This window comes from Pygocentrus nattereri, chromosome 15 (assembly GCF_015220715.1).
Source record: "Pygocentrus nattereri isolate fPygNat1 chromosome 15, fPygNat1.pri, whole genome shotgun sequence".
NCBI classification, from domain to species: Eukaryota; Metazoa; Chordata; class Actinopteri; order Characiformes; family Serrasalmidae; genus Pygocentrus; species Pygocentrus nattereri.
This window is the reverse complement of record NC_051225.1, coordinates 8,115,588-8,131,755: the sequence shown is the minus strand read 5'-3', so window position 1 is coordinate 8,131,755 and position 16,168 is coordinate 8,115,588. Positions and strand designations below refer to the sequence as shown.

General features: G+C 41.5%; 2 protein-coding genes across 7 annotated transcripts in view; both read left to right on the top strand.

Moving 5' to 3' along the window:
* si:ch73-63e15.2 (protein strawberry notch homolog 2) overlaps positions 1 to 4,305 on the top strand; it is an 87,733-nt gene extending 83,428 nt beyond the window's left edge. For all 3 annotated transcript variants that reach the window (XM_017701355.2, XM_017701357.2, XM_017701358.2), the window contains one exon: positions 1 to 4,305. This exon is cut by the window's left edge and continues 1,450 nt beyond it. The gene's annotated coding sequence lies outside the window, so the exon portion shown is untranslated.
* A 2,528-nt stretch (positions 4,306 to 6,833) lies between these two features.
* Positions 6,834 to 16,168, top strand: part of tjp3 (tight junction protein 3) — a 35,164-nt gene continuing 25,829 nt past the window's right edge. The window contains exon 1 of one of the 4 annotated variants that reach the window (XM_017701353.2): positions 6,834 to 6,941. Coding sequence is in view for 1 of the 4 variants with exons in the window: in XM_017701352.2 (XP_017556841.2) it covers positions 13,079 to 13,102 (24 nt within the window). In the remaining 3 variants the exon portion in view is untranslated. Of the gene's footprint in view, positions 6,942 to 10,993; positions 11,013 to 12,331; positions 12,424 to 12,848; positions 13,103 to 16,168 lie in introns of those variants that run through there. The other 3 variants (XM_017701354.2, XM_037545201.1, XM_017701352.2) reach the window with 3 other exon arrangements.

The window sequence follows — 16,168 nt, the reverse complement described above, 5'->3', positions numbered from 1 at the left end:
ATGTTTGATATTGAGGTCCATTATGAAATGACATTGGGTGACTATGAGAGGTATATAAGTACTAATGCATAAAAACCAACAATAATTCAAACTCAAATGCTTCTTGGGCCAGCCCTAATATCAGCATTGCAAAATACTGCAAGTTAAGGTAAGATAAAGTTAAAGTAGTGCCCAGAGTCCAGTTCTGCCTCTCTTTGGGGTGTTTCAGGATACTCAAGAACTTAATGCTAGTGCAGAAATAGTTCAAAGGCAAGTAAATTTGTAAGATTCTTTTATCAATGGCCAAACTTGGAAGCCAGACACCTGGCTTAAATGGAGCTGAACTGTGCACAAGGGTAGATCTCCAGGACAAAGGTGGGTGACCACTGCTCAGACAGAGCTCCACCATGAAAGAGAGAGAAAGATCCTAATTTACACCACCATCCCAAATAATATCTTCCCACGTTCAGCCAAACTAGATGCTCTGAAATGTTTGCTTTCAAAGCAAGGTAGAACTTGGTTAGGGCTGAGTATCAAATGCCCCGCGCCGTAGTCAAACTACTCAGCATTTACTGGGTTATACTGCCCTCTTGTGGTACGTCAGTGGAACGCCATCTGATCCTCGGTTGAAACTCATGCATAATGGTGAAACCAAAACTGGAAAGTTAGCCCAACCACACCCTCACCTGTTCTGTATCTGTTTCACAACTTCCTCTGACAAGCATCTCCTGCAGTTTCGGAGAGCAAGATCACAGACTACTGTTCAAACAGTGCCTTTGGAACATACTAGGGAATGTAGTCTAAACAAAGACTCTTGTACAGTATATATTTGTATACAACACGTCGGCATTTATTTATTGTTTTTATTTATCTAAACTCATACTCAGACGAGAGGATGGATGGAATGTTCCTGGATGAGCTCGTATCTTCTTTACGCAGCAGAGCAGTCGGTCCTGTTCTAACTCCTAATGAGTTAAGGCAGTAGTGGTTCAGTAGTGATTTCTGTGTGATGATACTGAATGTCAGCAGCTTTAGCTTTTAATCGTCTTAAAATAATGTGATTCTATGCTCTTGTACTATTTTATGCTCTCAGGAAATGCAAAAAAAACAAAAAAACAAAACAAAACAACGTCACCCCTCCAGTATGAGGTCTTGTTTAGAGAATGATGCGCTGTGTGTGAGTACATACTGGGTACCGCAGAGAAATATTCAAGTACAAGGAACCATCAGTGAATCAGAGCAACAAGACGGAACGACTCGACAGATGTAGACATTATCTGTAGGCGGGGTGATGGGAGAGACCACCAGTCTCAGTCTCACATTTATGTTTATAAGTGATATATCATAATTTATGTTAAAGGGATATTATTTTCCATACTGTATATTCTCCTGATGTCCAAAGTGCGCGTGAGAACAAACGACAGAAACAGAGCGGGAAAATGAAAATGCTGAAAACCAAATGAAAAAATATTTCACCTGAAAAAGTGTAATTTAGCGCCATAGTATTGCACTGTTCCACATTGCTGCACAGGTTCATAAGTTCTTGTTTAATTTATGCAACAATACGTTTGTTCTTCCTCGAAGGCCCAATCAGAAATCAGTAAAACAGCAGCAGAGGCTGCCCCAAAACTACGGCCTAATCCCATTTCTTATTTTTACACCAACCCCTTGTTTTCGAGGGTCACTTTGTACCTTGGAACTGTGTTATAAGGGGTAGTAGTCGAAGTCTTCCCCACGAAATGCGACCCCAAAAATAAAAAAAGAGCGTTACTGCATTAACAGACTGCTGGCGCTGCTCTGTAGGCGACCCTGTCAGTCTACAGTGAGAGCAGAGGAGGGTTCAGAAGTTCAGCTCCTCACTGCTGGGCTTTAGATACATTTAGGGCATCATATGCCTTCAAAGAGGGGGGATACGATAATTACTAATAATTACTTAATAATAATTACGCAATAGTGCCCACTCCTAATTCTTAAGTGATATGAAGCTGAAGTCAGCTATTCCCCAGCTTCTCGTTCGTATTTTCCCATTCCACCTTAAATGGAGCAGCAGGTACATTCTGGCGCTTCAGGCATCAGGACCGCTGGACTGTTTAAGGTGGAACAGGAAAGTTAGCGAGCTAGCTAGAGAGACATCAGCATGCTATTAGCAAATTTTAATGCTTGTTATGAAGGAAAAGGCCATAATACGTTTAAGATAAAACAAATTAAGATAAAACACTGCCAGTTTTAACAGAGAAGATACTCACATTTCTTTGGTCATAGCCATCTTTGTTTTTTTTTTTGTTTGTTTGTTTTTTATTCTTATATCACTCCATTTGGAGTGTGTCTCTGAAAAACCTCAGTTTGGAGGCCATGTAGCCCCAACACTTCGACCTTCTCAACAAAAATCTAGACACCCTACTGCTAGGTGTGAACAGGCAAAACTGAGGGCTCAGGGCTCAGTGGTAGGGGTGAGGAGTGAAGTGGGATTGGGCCTAAGTTAGTTTACTGATGAAACATGAAAAAGACATTGTTTTGTATTTTGTTGGAAGACCCCGTCATATTCGTGCCCTGCTGCGCTGATTCCTGTCTGGGCTTTTCTTTACTGCAGTAGGCTTGTGTTAATATTGCAGTGAGTCAGAAAATTCCGTCACAGAGCATCTGACCACACATTTATCTCAGGAAAAAAAACATTTTGTGGTGTTTGGTTGATGTTCTCTTTTTTATTTTTCCCCCCAATCAACAAACTAATACGCACCCCATAGAAGCCCATTCCCACCATTCTGTCCCCAGTCTTGAATCGGTATGCCAAAAGTTTGAGTTAGTATATCAAAATAATGACCTGTTCATGAGGTTTTGGGATAATAAGGCGTTATTAAGAGATACTAAGTCATTTCTTTGACATAGTAAGTCATATGTTGAGAACACAAGTCAGTATTTTTGATATACTGCTGCCGGAAAGAGCCGAATAAAAGCTTTGTGGGTGATTTTCACCCTTATCAGCCGTGAATGGGCTTCTGTAGCACCCACAGTATGCAAACTGTATATTGAAAGCTGTCGCTTTGCTTTGCAGGCAAAATGCTTCACGCTCATGAATGTCACTTTTTAGCTTATTAGCAGTGTATTTACTGTCTACAGACACGGATCAAATGTTATTTATTGAATAGAGACGACACTGTTTCTGTTTCTTTTATTTTTGCTCCATATCGTGAGAAATTTGTAACCTGTAAGCCAAATGAAATGCTGACAAATCATGAACACATGTTGTGCAATGGATACGTTCGGCTGGGTTTCGGCGCTCACAGAAGACAGTATTGTCTTTTTTACTACACACCTACAGACCTAGCACTGGCTTAGCCCATTCGGCCTCATTATTGCCTAAACCGAATGACCTGACAACCGAGCACAAACCAATATACTGAAAAACGCTCTTCTCTCTTTCTTTGCCCGTTTGGATTGTGTTTATCAGCACATGAAGAATATTAAAGCTCCGACCTGGATGTTTTTAGGGCTAAATTGTGTATAAAGTGATGTAAGTGAGGCCTGTGCACTGAAATCTGCTCACGGATAAGTGAGTTCTTCATTCCATCGATTCAGAACAAAACAGACAAACCAAAAATGTGCTTACGGCACCTTGCAATACCCAAAATTGAAAGTCTGAAAGTAAAGCCTGTTCAGGGACTGAGAATGAGTAGAGCTCCACTGGCCCTCAGTTCATTCACAGACAACAGCTAAGCGATCAGATTGCACATTTCCCTCTGGCCGTGGTCATTAATGATTCCTGACCGGGGCTCGAACATTAGACGGAGCGAGTCTGATGATGCTCTCTAATCGATCCTCCCTCTACAGTACAGTCGTGATCTCGGCACTCTAAGGTGATGTCCGTGACTAACCCAGTGAGCTTCTGTTAGTCGTTTTCGTGTATGATTTGCACTAAAAGTGGAAGAGGTGAGTTGCTGTATGATGGACATATAATGTATTTGTGTTCCTGTCCCTTTAATGAGTGTGTGCCGCATGCATTTTGCACCATTTGTTGCCTTCTCTTTTGCTTTTCACTTTTAAGTAATTTATTGCTAACTGAAAAAGGTAAAACATGCTACTGAATCTATATGTTGATATCTTTCTTTTTTTTCTGTGTACCTGGTGCCTGCGTTTATATTCTGGGTTTGCTTTGCTCTGTGTATTTATAATTTAGATTGAGATGTATATATTGTAAAAAAAACTGATTGTGCCTTCTGACTATTTCTTAAAGAAATTTTCTATGTGTAACGAAAAGAACCTACCGCAGTGCAATCTTTGTTATTAACAAAGCAACAAATAAAAATAAAAATGTTCAAATGGCTGGAATTTTGTCTGATAACTTCAGAAAGAGGTTAATAAACAATATATACAAATATACACTACATGGACAAAAGTATTGGGACACGCCCCTTAGTCATTGAATTCAGGTGTTTAATTCAGTCTCACTGCCACAGTATAAATCAAGCAGCTAGCCATGCAGTCTGCCTTTACAAACATTTGTGAAGAATGGGTCGTTCTAAAGAGCTAGAATTAGAGTATGGTGCAGTAAAAGGACGTTACCGTTGCAACAAGTCAGTTCGCAAAACTTCTACCTTCCTAGATATTCCACAACTGGCAGTGAGTGGGATTACTGACTAATGGAAGTGTTTTGGAACTACAACAACTCAGTCATGAAATATCAGACCACGTAAGGTTACAGAGCAGGTCACTGAGTCCTGAGGCGCATAGAGCATAAAAGTCTCAAACACTCTGCTGACTCAATAACTGAGGAGTTCAAACCTCCTCTGACATTAACATCAGGACAAAAACATCACCAAGCACAATGCCAAGCAATATAGTGGTGTAAAGCGCTGCCACTGGACTCTGGAGCAGAGGAAACGTGTTCTGTGGGGTGACAAATCACACTTCTCTATCTGTCAGTCTGATGGACAAGTCTGGGTTTGGCGGTAGCTAGGAGAACACTACCTGCCTGACTGCATTGCTCCAAGTGTAAAGTTTGGTGGAGGAGGGATAATGCTACAGGATGTTTTGCAGTGGTTGGCCTTAGACCCCTCAGTAAATCTTAATGCTTCAGCAGACAGATATTTTGGACACCTGCGCGCTTCCAACTTTGTGGGAACAGTTTGAGTAAGGCTCTTTTCTGTTCCAGCATGACTGAGAACCAGTGCACAAAGCAAGGTCCATAAAGGCCTGGCTGGGTGAGCTTGGAGTGGAAGAACTTGACTGGCCAAAACAGAGCCCTGACCTCAACCCCTGAACTTTGGAGGTGTGATTACTATGGATACATATATGCAAATGAATGACTTTACATCACTACAGGAGAACCAAAACCAAGAAAAGAACAGGTGTTAGAGAACAGAGCCCCACCCTCTTGTATCTCCTGTCACCCTCTCTAGAGCAAAACTCCACCTGTATCAGCTAAGGCCCAAACCAAAACCCTCCTCCAGTATCATGTGACTGGCAGAGGGCCTGCGCTGAAGGAGGCCTGTGGTTGTGAACCCTTCAGTTGGGGCCATGTTTTGGTACAGCTTCCTCTACAAAAGAGTCTGGGTCCTATAAACCTACCTGTAGAGCTTAATTTGCTGCTGTATAATCGCAGTGTTTAAGCAAACAAACAGATAAACAAGACAAACCATATTAAGTCTGAACTGCTGACACTTCCCTTTAATGTAGAGTCAGGTTCCCTTTTTTACACCACGGTGTAAAATATGATTTGCTGTTTCAAAGGGACTCTCTGGTCAGACATTCAGCCCTTGCTACGTCTGTTGAACACAGGCTTGTCTTCTAAAGAGATGATACAGGACTCTTTGTGGTAAGATTGTTTAAAGGAACCCTGGAGGTGGATTTTTCAGGGAGGGCTGTTTGAAGTCCTGTGAGCCAGGGAATTCCCATTGGTTGTATGACATGGAATGTGAGTAGTGAGAGAACAATGATGGATGAAAACACACACACACACACACACACACACACACACATACTTTATATGACAAATAACAAAATAAAAGCCCATTTCTGGCCAGAAATATCCCTTTAAAATGGGAACTCTGCCCATTTTTAAATAGCTAACATGTCAACAAAGTCATTCAGAGTGGTTCGGTGTGAAATTCTCTGTTCTAGTGAAGCTTATGGCGTCAAAGTGGTTCACAGTGGTGGCGATAGGAACCAGACGTCCACCTCTAAAAGTCCTCTCCCTGAAAGCTATCACCCATAATGGCCCATGTCTGCTGCCTGGTGCTGTTTTTCGGCAGTTGTGTGACACAATTTTGGTCTAAAACATTTTTGAATCACTTTATTTTACGTGAAGGATGTTCTAAGGCCAAACAGTCCTCGAATAAAACGTTTTTTTTTTTCAGACTGACCGTAATTTCATCATTATCAGTCTCACATATAAGACACGTGTAGGTTCAGCTGTGGTTCATAGTAAATAGAATGGCTACATTTACACTGTAGACATCGAGACCTTGGGTTCCTATCACCACCACTGTGAAGAAAACAACTGTGGATACGTTTCTCTACAGGTGAATAATTTCACATCAAATCACTCTGAATGACTTTCTTTCTTAACCGCTGAATGATAAAGAAATTTGGGAAAATCGGTGGAGTTCCCCTTTCATTTTAGTCAGTCAAGAGGTCAACATTGTCACTTGAAACTCAATTTTAAAAGCAGATTTATAGATATATGTAAATATATGATAGAACATAATGCAGACTGAACAGTAAAAGTGCCCCTGTGGAAAGAATAAAACGCTTATTAAAAGTAAACATGTGTAAATAAATGTTCCGAGTGAAAACAATATCCGTGACGTCGGCATCCAGCCCATTGTAGCCCCGCCCACGGTCTCTGCTCTCCAGGTAAAGCTTCACCGCCCTCAGCTCGTTAGCTAAGAGGGCTGTAATAGTGAGACACTGAAGCTGAGAGCAGGTGTCTCCGCAGTGAGGGATTAACCGACACGCCGTGTGAGGTAAACTTGCTTAACTTCTTTAACTTCTTTAACTTCCATTCGGTTTGGGCGGCTCTGCCCTGTCGGTGCTGGGGGCTGTGCCCTGCCGGTCCGTGTGAGGGAGGCGGTGGAGGTGTTGTTTGTTCTGTTGGAAATGGACTCGAAATCCTGTCAGGATTTTTGGAAACTTCCCAACCGATTTGCTTTCGTTTTTATTCATCATACTCAGACTGAAAAGCCTCTAAACGTCACTGTAGGTGTGCGTTTGGTTCACAGGCTGTAGACCACAGTGTTTCTTTGTGTTTTTCTCTTGGTTTGTGATGTTAAAGGCACGGATCTGTTCAATGGGGCTGCGCAGGAATTCCATTTCTCCCTGAATACTGTGGCTGTTTTTATGGCTGTTTTATGGGTTTTGGATTGGGCCTGTCTGGTTCTCCATTTTCCTCCTTTATAATCTTTTTAAAAGCCAAAACTGAACTTTTGTCATGTACATATAAAGTATGGTTTAGGCCTGAGCTATATTGTCAATTGTCATCAGTGAGAAGACCTTTTTAGACCTTCTAAATCTAGACTAAATATCTTTTTAAAGATGTGAAAACCGTTAGGGTTGGTTTCCAGACCCAGGTCAGGCCTTATCTAGACTAAATATCTTTTTAAAGATGTGAAAACCGTTAGGGTTGGTTTCCAGACCCAGGTCAGGCCTTATCTAGACTAAATATCTTTTTAAAGATGTGAAAAGCGTTAGGGTTGGTTTCCAGACCCAGGTTAAGCCTAAATCTAGACTAAATATAATTTCAGTGGTGGGTAGTGTTGGTGTCGGATTCCTAGACCCAGGTTAAGCTTAAACCCAACTAAAAAGCAATTCTCAGTTGATGCTGACAGTCCAAAATTAGTCTTAATCCATGTCCAGGTATTCAGCATTTAGGACTGGGTTTATAGGGAATTAAGCCTAGTTCTACTAGTCTTGGACTGCACTATATTCTGAATGGAGGTTTGCTATTGGGGGGAAAAAAGTGTTCCATGACCAAGATTAATACTGATCCCTGTCAAAGAAACTGCTCTTGTAATTAAGTCCTGGATTAGATTTAATCCATGTCCAGGAGTTTAACTTGGTTTGGTTAGAGGGTTTGAGGGTATTTCTTCATGCTGTGAGTGCGCAGTGAGTCTATGAATAGAGCGTAATATCTCCTTAGAAATCCCATAACGTCTCACGAAAACTGTAACATTATCACTGCTGAGGCATTGTGCCTGTTCTGAGCGAGGCATGAACCACAGCGTTTCCAGCTCTCCCTGCTGCCCTCTGCTTCCAACTGGCCCTTCTGGTTCTGCCACCCCTGCTGGTCTGTACTTGATTTTGAGTTTCGCTGAGGTTTCGACATGCATCGCTGCCAAATAACTCAGCACTTCTCCCTCCATTGATTCATCCTGTTTGTGAGATCATCCAGTACGTTCCTCAGTGCAGTGCAGGAGTCGGACACCACCCTCCATTTATCCAGTGTTAGAAAGCGCAGGTACATTTTTCATTCATGAAGGTACAAGCGATGTAAATGTGCCCTCAAAGGTAAAGCAGTGGTTTGATTGTGATAGACTGATTGTGCACCCAAGTTTTCCCAGGTGAAAAGTTCATCTTTGTACCTTTTCATATCCAAATGTTTTAAATCAGAGCAGTGAAATAAAAGCCTGGAGACGAGACGGGGTGGGGTGTGGCATCAGTACAGCTTAGACAATGTCATTATGGTACAGTTATGTTCCCTGGCTAAAGGTACTGAGATGTACCCTTGAAGGTACCACCCCAGTGACGAGGGGAACTGCCCCAGAGACCGTTTCGTATCTTTGTTTCTGAGAGTATTGAATACTTAACAGAAGCAACAGAAAAAAACAAACCCGAAACCTCATCAGCTACGTTTAAAATCACATTTTTCAGCTTCCACGCTTTTGGGGAGACAGTCTTGCAAAGGATCTGCAGACATTTTTCACACCTCTAAAATTCAGTGTTACAGGTTGGCTGCAGGTTTCCTCTTGATCCAGTAATTCCAATTACAAACGGAGACTTTTCAGGCCATAAAACCTTACTAACAATCTCAGAGGTCCATTTGCTGTCTTCTAGTGCCTGGTCCCTTCTATTTTGTCTGTTTCATGTTCTCAGTAAGGGCTGCTCATCCTTTCAGACCCACAGCACCGAGTTGCCTTATCGCAGTGGAAGGATGGACAGAAACACCTGTGGATGTTTTCAGATCTGAAACAAGAGTGGAGCTTGATTCTCTCATCTCTCTCAAAGATGAAAGTGCTGTTTATCTGATAAAACAGTGTTGATGGTCTACCAGGTCCTGAGTGGTTGTCATGAGTCTCATTTTCTCTGTAGATTTTAATCATTTTTTGAGTTTTGGAAACTCTTGTTTTTTCCATGTTTTCCTTTGACATTCTCTTCCCTTATGCAACTGGGTAATCATATATCTAATCTCCTCAGAAATCACTCCACACAATGAATGTCTCCTACTGACTGGCTGTTTTGACTGTAAATGAAATGTGAAGGTGGTCTCTGACTTCAGCGCAGCACTGTGTATTTTTCAGGAACTCATAAAGGAACTAATAATTATTTAAATGTCCTTCCTTTTGCTTTCATTACTGTGTTGCACAAATATTTAGGTTCCATTCTTTTCACATGACAAATGTTTACATATCTCACACCAGACTTCATGCCACAGAAAGTTGTATTTCACATTTTCACATTTTATATATGTACATTTTTAATATAATAACTCGTACACTGATGACACTGATGTTGGACGAGAAGGCCTGGCTCACAGTCTCTGCTCTAATTCATCCTGAAGGGGTTCTATCAGGTTGAGGTCAGGACTCTGTGCAGGCCAGTCAAGTTCTTCCACACCAAACACAATCATCCATGTCTTTATGGACCTGCTTTGTGCACTGGTGCACAGTCATGTTGGAACAGGAAGGGGCCGTCCACAAACTGTTCCCACAAAGTTGGGAGCATGAAATTGTCCAAAATCTCTTGGTGCTGAAGCATTAAGAGTTCCTCTCACTGGAACTAAGGGGAGTGATTCGTCACTCCAGAGAACACGTCTCCACTGCTCTAGAGTCCAGTGGCGGTGCTTAACACCACTGCATTCAACGCTTTGCATTGCGCTTGGTGATGTAAGGCTAGGATGCAGTTGCTCAGCCATGGAAACCCATTCCATGAAGCTCTCTACTCTGTTGTTGAGCTGATCTGAAGGCCACATGAAGTTTGGAGGTCTGTAGGGATTGACTGCAGAAAGTTGGCAACCTCAGCGCACTATGCCCCTCAGCATCGACTGACTCTGACTCTGACTCATTTTATGTGGCCGACCACTTCATGGCTAAGTTGCTGTCGTTCCCAATCGCTTCCATTTTGTTATAATACCATGGACAGTTGACTGGAAAATTTTGTATTTAGAAATATTTAGCAATTTCATGCCTGGACTTGCTGCACAGGTGGCATCTTATCACGGCATCACGCTGGAATTCACTGAGCTCCTGAGAGCGACCCATTCTTTCACTAATGTTTGTAGAAGCAGTCTGCAGGCCTAGGTTTTATACACCTTTGGTCATGGAAGTGATAGGAATTAAATTCAGTGATTTGGATGGGTGAGGGAATACTTTTGGAAATATAGTGTCTATATAAACCTATCCCAAAACAATCTCTCATGCAGCACATTCATGAACATCTAACCTTCTGTGAGGGAGCTTTTTAAGGCATTAAGCACTTTGGATGTCTGCATTTCACATCAAACTACTCTGGATGACTTTACATTTTGACAGTTAAATAGTGCAGAAATGTAGAAAAATCAGTAGAATTCCCCTTTAACCCCCTTTTTTAAGCTATTTTGCTAGAGTAGCATGACACAACTGTGCATGAGTAACAGTTGAAAGGGCTTAAGTAAACAGCCAGTCCTGTTGAATCGACCTGTCCGTGCCGTGGGAGCAATCAGCAGCTTCTTATTATGAAGGTGTTTACAGATCCTGCTGAAGCGACACACCTGAAGACAGGAGCGTGTGTGAGATTGCTCGAGTGCTTTCGTAGTGGCTCTCAAGTGCGAATCCCCCCGGGCTGTAAGTGTTTTCCAAATCAAAGTGTATTCTGAGCAGAACATGAGTGGCTAACAAGCAGCGTTACTTATTTACTTACTGACTTGCTTGTTTGCTGCTTTTGCACATGTCGCTGTATGGAAAACTACTGGCATGTTAATAGTCATGGCTACATTAGAGATTTGAATGAAGTAAAATGAATGTCCAGTGACGTCTGTAGTCGAGTTGAGGGATTGAAGCTGGTGCAAAGTTATGGGAAAAGGCCAGGAGGTGCTTTCGTAGACCTGTTCCGAGATCTGATGGTATGTCCGATTATTGCAGAGTGACAAGGCTGCTGCTTCCTGATCCTGAAACCGTAGCGCATACCATAGCCTTTTCTAGGCCAGCGCATGCGAAATGGCCTGCTTGTGCTTTATTAATCATTTACTAAGCAGGGTAATGATTGCCTATGTAACCAAGGCTCCATACACTTACAAAGAGGGCTGGAAAACTGCAGATGTGCTGAGCCATTTGTAAAGCTGTATTTGACTTTACTTTTATAAATGAAACCTTTTGTGTGATACGGTTTCTGGTGTTTAGGCTACAGAACCGCAGCCATACATGCAGATTGCTGTGTACTTTGTCATTTACATAGCCGTTCTGTGTTGGTGTGTGTTTTAACCTTCCACACTTATTATAGAGGCACATTGGCTTCTGTATGTATGGGTAACTTGGGAGAAGAAGCCCCTCCCTCGGCTAAATCTAATCCCAACATGTACCGAATGGCCATGGTTTAAGCAGTTTGGAAATTTCATCTTGATGATCACATTCCTCAGACCTTTGGAGCCAGTTTATCAAATTTTGTCATCTGATAATAATATTGTGTGCTTTTACATAATGAGATTGTGGCAGTGTTGTGTATGAAACAATATATTTGGTTTTGAGGGGGAACAATAAAAAAGACTAATAGTAATGCTTCCAAACTAACAAATTACTGTGTAATTTAATATGATCACAGTGAATATTCAGTTGGCATTTTGAGTATATCTGCTTTATTTGTCTTTTGCCATTTACTGTTTGCCACAGTTTATTAAAAGACCCATATCCTAATTGTATTGGTCCACTTATAACCTTTGAAGTTTTATGTACAAAAACAGTCGTCATTCGTCTTTACATGAACATTTTCCAACCTCTCTTTAGTCTTTAGTCACTGTGCCTTTAAGACTGACACATGTACCCCTTCTCTGTCCTGATTGGCTGCTCTGTATTGTACCTACTGTAAAAAGTAATTAAAGCTGAAACTCTATAGCTTTACTGCTGCAGGCTCAATAGGTAGACGGGTGTTGGTTAACTGGTTTCAGTGGCATCACAAAAGGAAATCACTCAGAACAAGCTGTTTTTGGAGCTTTGTAAAAATGGCACAAATGGATTTTGAAGACGTTTCTTCTTCAGAACGGTTGGTGAATGAGGACCATTCTTCTTAAGAGGGGCATTTTTTCCCCAGTCAGCGTCATTTGAGTCTCCGTATTTTCCTGTATTTTATTTTTTATGTCAGGAAATGAGTTAGTCATAACTGACTCTGCAGTACTGATGTGGCAGATAAAGATCAGGTTGGGAATCGTGCGATTTGTTCCTTTGAAGGACAGAGAATATTTGTTATTTACTTGGATTTCACTTCCCATTCAAACTGGTTGCCAGGAAGTTCATTTGCCTCCTCATATGTCCTGATCTTGTGTAAATGTCCCTCTTAAGGTGGTTCCGCCTCACTAGAGCAGAAAACAATGGAGGCAATGCAGGCTCCACCTTAATGCCTTGACAAAGCTAGTAATGGAAGGTATCTCGGGAACGGGAAAAGCTCATGGGCGGAGCTTTCCAGTGGCTCAGGTGCTTTCTGTGTTTTTCACAGACAAATACTCTGATTGGCCTGGGTCTTCGCCTGGATTTGAAAGAAATCATTGTAACGCAGATAATCTGCTTTTGCTTGAGCAAATATGCACGTTTTTTTCTCTAGAGATATCCGTAATGTTCTTCTGTGGATCTGATAGTGGAGTGTAGGCTTCGCCACAGAGGTCACAGGTGTTTCTCTCGGGGCATAACGTGGAGTGAGGGAAATGGAGGTGAGGTTCAAAGACCTGGTGAGTACAGAGGGAACCGAACCGATTGAAAACGACTGCTTTTCACATGGTTGGATGAGTAGAAATGATCCAATGTGACCTGCGATGAAATCTCCAGTTATGTTTAGTGTTGTTACCTTTTCAGTGGTAGATGATTTGGTTACAACAGCAGCTGTTTGTAGTGAGCATGTGACAACAGCTTGGCTCGTGTTTGGAGAGGTTAATAGTCGAGGTATAATCTGGTGCAGATGTTCAGCTCACTTGACTACAGGCTTTGATTCGAAGTTATACAAAGACTTGACCTGTAAAATCTGTCTTGAAACTGTCCTGTTGCCCAGAGCTTTGTTTTACCACTCTTTGAGATTAAAAACTCCTGTTTGAAACCCATAATTGGAAATGGCAGTGATGTTTGTGTAGATTTAACTCTGTATATAGTTTGTAAAGGTTTCTCTACAAGAGAGCCTCTTCTGGCTTTGGGTTTTGATTCAGAATTGATTAATGCTGATTCCATAGCAAAAACTGAAGTTTGATGGGTCAGATATGACTGTCCGTCTCCCTGTGCTACAATATTATGACAATATAAGTGATGAAACTCTTTCTGGGGCAGTGCCCCTCTTTTCACTGGGGTGGGACCCTCAAGGGTTCATCTCAGTACCTTTAGTCTGGTAACATTATTGTACCATAATCCACTGAAATGATGTGTTCTAAGCTGTATTGACTCCACAACCCCCGTCTCGCCTCCAGGCTTTTATTTTACTGCTCTGTTTTAAAACATTCAGTAATGGAAAAGGTACAAATACGAACTTTTCACCTGGAAAAATGTATTTAAGGTGCACAATCAGACCTTAAAACCACTGCTTCACCTTTTGAGGGCACATTTACATTGTTTGTGCCTTGAGGAATGAAAAATGTACCTGCACAGAACCTTTTATACTGAGAGTGTAGTGGCTTTGTTGGTATCTCTACATGGAAAGTGTTTGTGTTCTCATGCTAAAGGCCAGGTTTGGATGCATTTTTCATGCTTCTGCAATTTTAACATGCTTATGATGTCATCATTTGACCAAATTGATCATTCCAGCCTTTAGTTGTGTTTGAAATTGTCAGTGGGAGGCTCTACCGAGATTGTTGCAGTCTCTATAAAGAGCAGCATACAGGCTTGAAACTATTCATTTCCCAAAAGAGAGCTCCCACACTGTACAGAGGACCAGAGCACAAAGGGTTAATCGCTTTTGTTTGAAAGTGGTTACAGTCATATGCAGAAGGTCAAACACTGATCAAATGATTTTTTAAGTGAAATTAAGTCGAGACACACACGTCTACAGAAAACACACTTAAATGTGCCATTTGTTTAACATCTGGGGGGGAATAAAATATAAAATGTGTGTTCTCCGTCAGGATGCGTGGATCCCTAATATGTCAAATGCGGCAAATAAACCGCGATTGTACATTAAAATGTGAGAATATGTTACTTACTTTCACTTAGAAAATCAACAACACATTAGTTGACCAGGGCTGCCCAAACGTTTGCATACGACTGAGTTTTGTTGGAGATTTGTTGAGGCCGGTCATACGTGTGTGTGTGTGTGTGTGTGTGTGTGTGTGTGTGTGTGTTAAGCCCAGTTTTTTTTTTTGGCCTCGTGTTTCTGACTGTAGGACTAGATTTAACTTGTGTATGGAAAACTGTCCCGGAGTCAGTAGTTCAGAATTCCACATTAACTGTTCCTGTATCCTGCCCAGGATACTTCTTGGAGGACTCAGCCTGGAAGTGAATGGCACCGATATTTGCATGTGTGATTAGTGCTTTGTTTTATGGCGGCAGGGGTGTTTGTCATTTTCCTGGCCTTTCCTGGGATAATGCTGGAGATGGGGCGGTTCTTTAAATGGCTGGTAATTTCCATATTTTTGGAGATTGTCCAATAATTCTGTCTTTTTGGAAAAATATTGTTAATTTTATTGGGCTCTTATTTGGAATTATGTATGAGTTTTCATGCATGCATCTTTGTTTTGGGAAAGTATTCCAGTTAGTGGGGAGGAATGATAAATTCCTGCTTAAAATATTATTGGTTGCTAGTAAAAAGGCCATAACGAGGAAGTGGAAACCACAGGACCCCCCCACCCCCCACAAGAAAACAATGGCTTGAAATTGTCTGTGTAATTTACTAAATGAAAAGACTTACATTTTATGTTACAACGGAGGATTTAATGCTTTACACAATACTGGGAGAAATGGATCTTTAAAGTTCCCCATTCGGGCAAGTAGCACAAGCGATTACGAGGATATGTGAAAGCTGACATGAATGCATGTCTATGTTATGTGTTACTGTGTAACCCTTATAATACTAGATTATACTAGACAGTCTTTGTTATATTTGTTCGTTTTTATTATTCTGTCTTTTTCTCCTGATATTCATCAAATGATAACTATAAAATGAGAAAAATAAAGTTTAAATAAACATAATTCAGCCAGAGGTGCTCATGATCTTTCTGATGCTGGTATATATTTTTAGACATATATTTTGGATATACTGATTTGATATTGTGCATCTCACGAATAACTCCAGTCTATAAGCAAATTCAGTGGGGAAAAAAGCCCAGTCATTTGAGAGTGGGTTTGCCCATAGCATAAGCCTAGCCCCCCTTCCCAGACATATTGCTCTGATATGGTGCAGCTGAACTCCTAGTTTTGGTCACTGACTGTTGTGCTGATGGTATACCAGTGGAAATCCTCCCTCGGGTATGAGTTATGTCATAACTGTTATACTGGTATCCCACAAATAAGTGCAGATAACACAACATCCTAGCAGTGCAATCCATGCACATTATCCTATTTAGCTGAATGGCTGAGTCAGGGGGCCTTCAGTCACATTTCTAATGAAAATGAAAAAGCAACAGACCCTCAATCACCTCCTGCTGAAGTAGTTACCTTTGCTTGCCAGGCAGCTGACATAAAGGAATAGCTGGTCTTTTGGGGTTTGCCTTAGCCTAACATGGACACCAAACCGACTGGTGTGCTTGTTTCCTCTTGTACCGCCAAAGGAGCTGAACACTGCTTTGACAAAGCTGGGGTTAGTTTGTCATTCGGCAGGT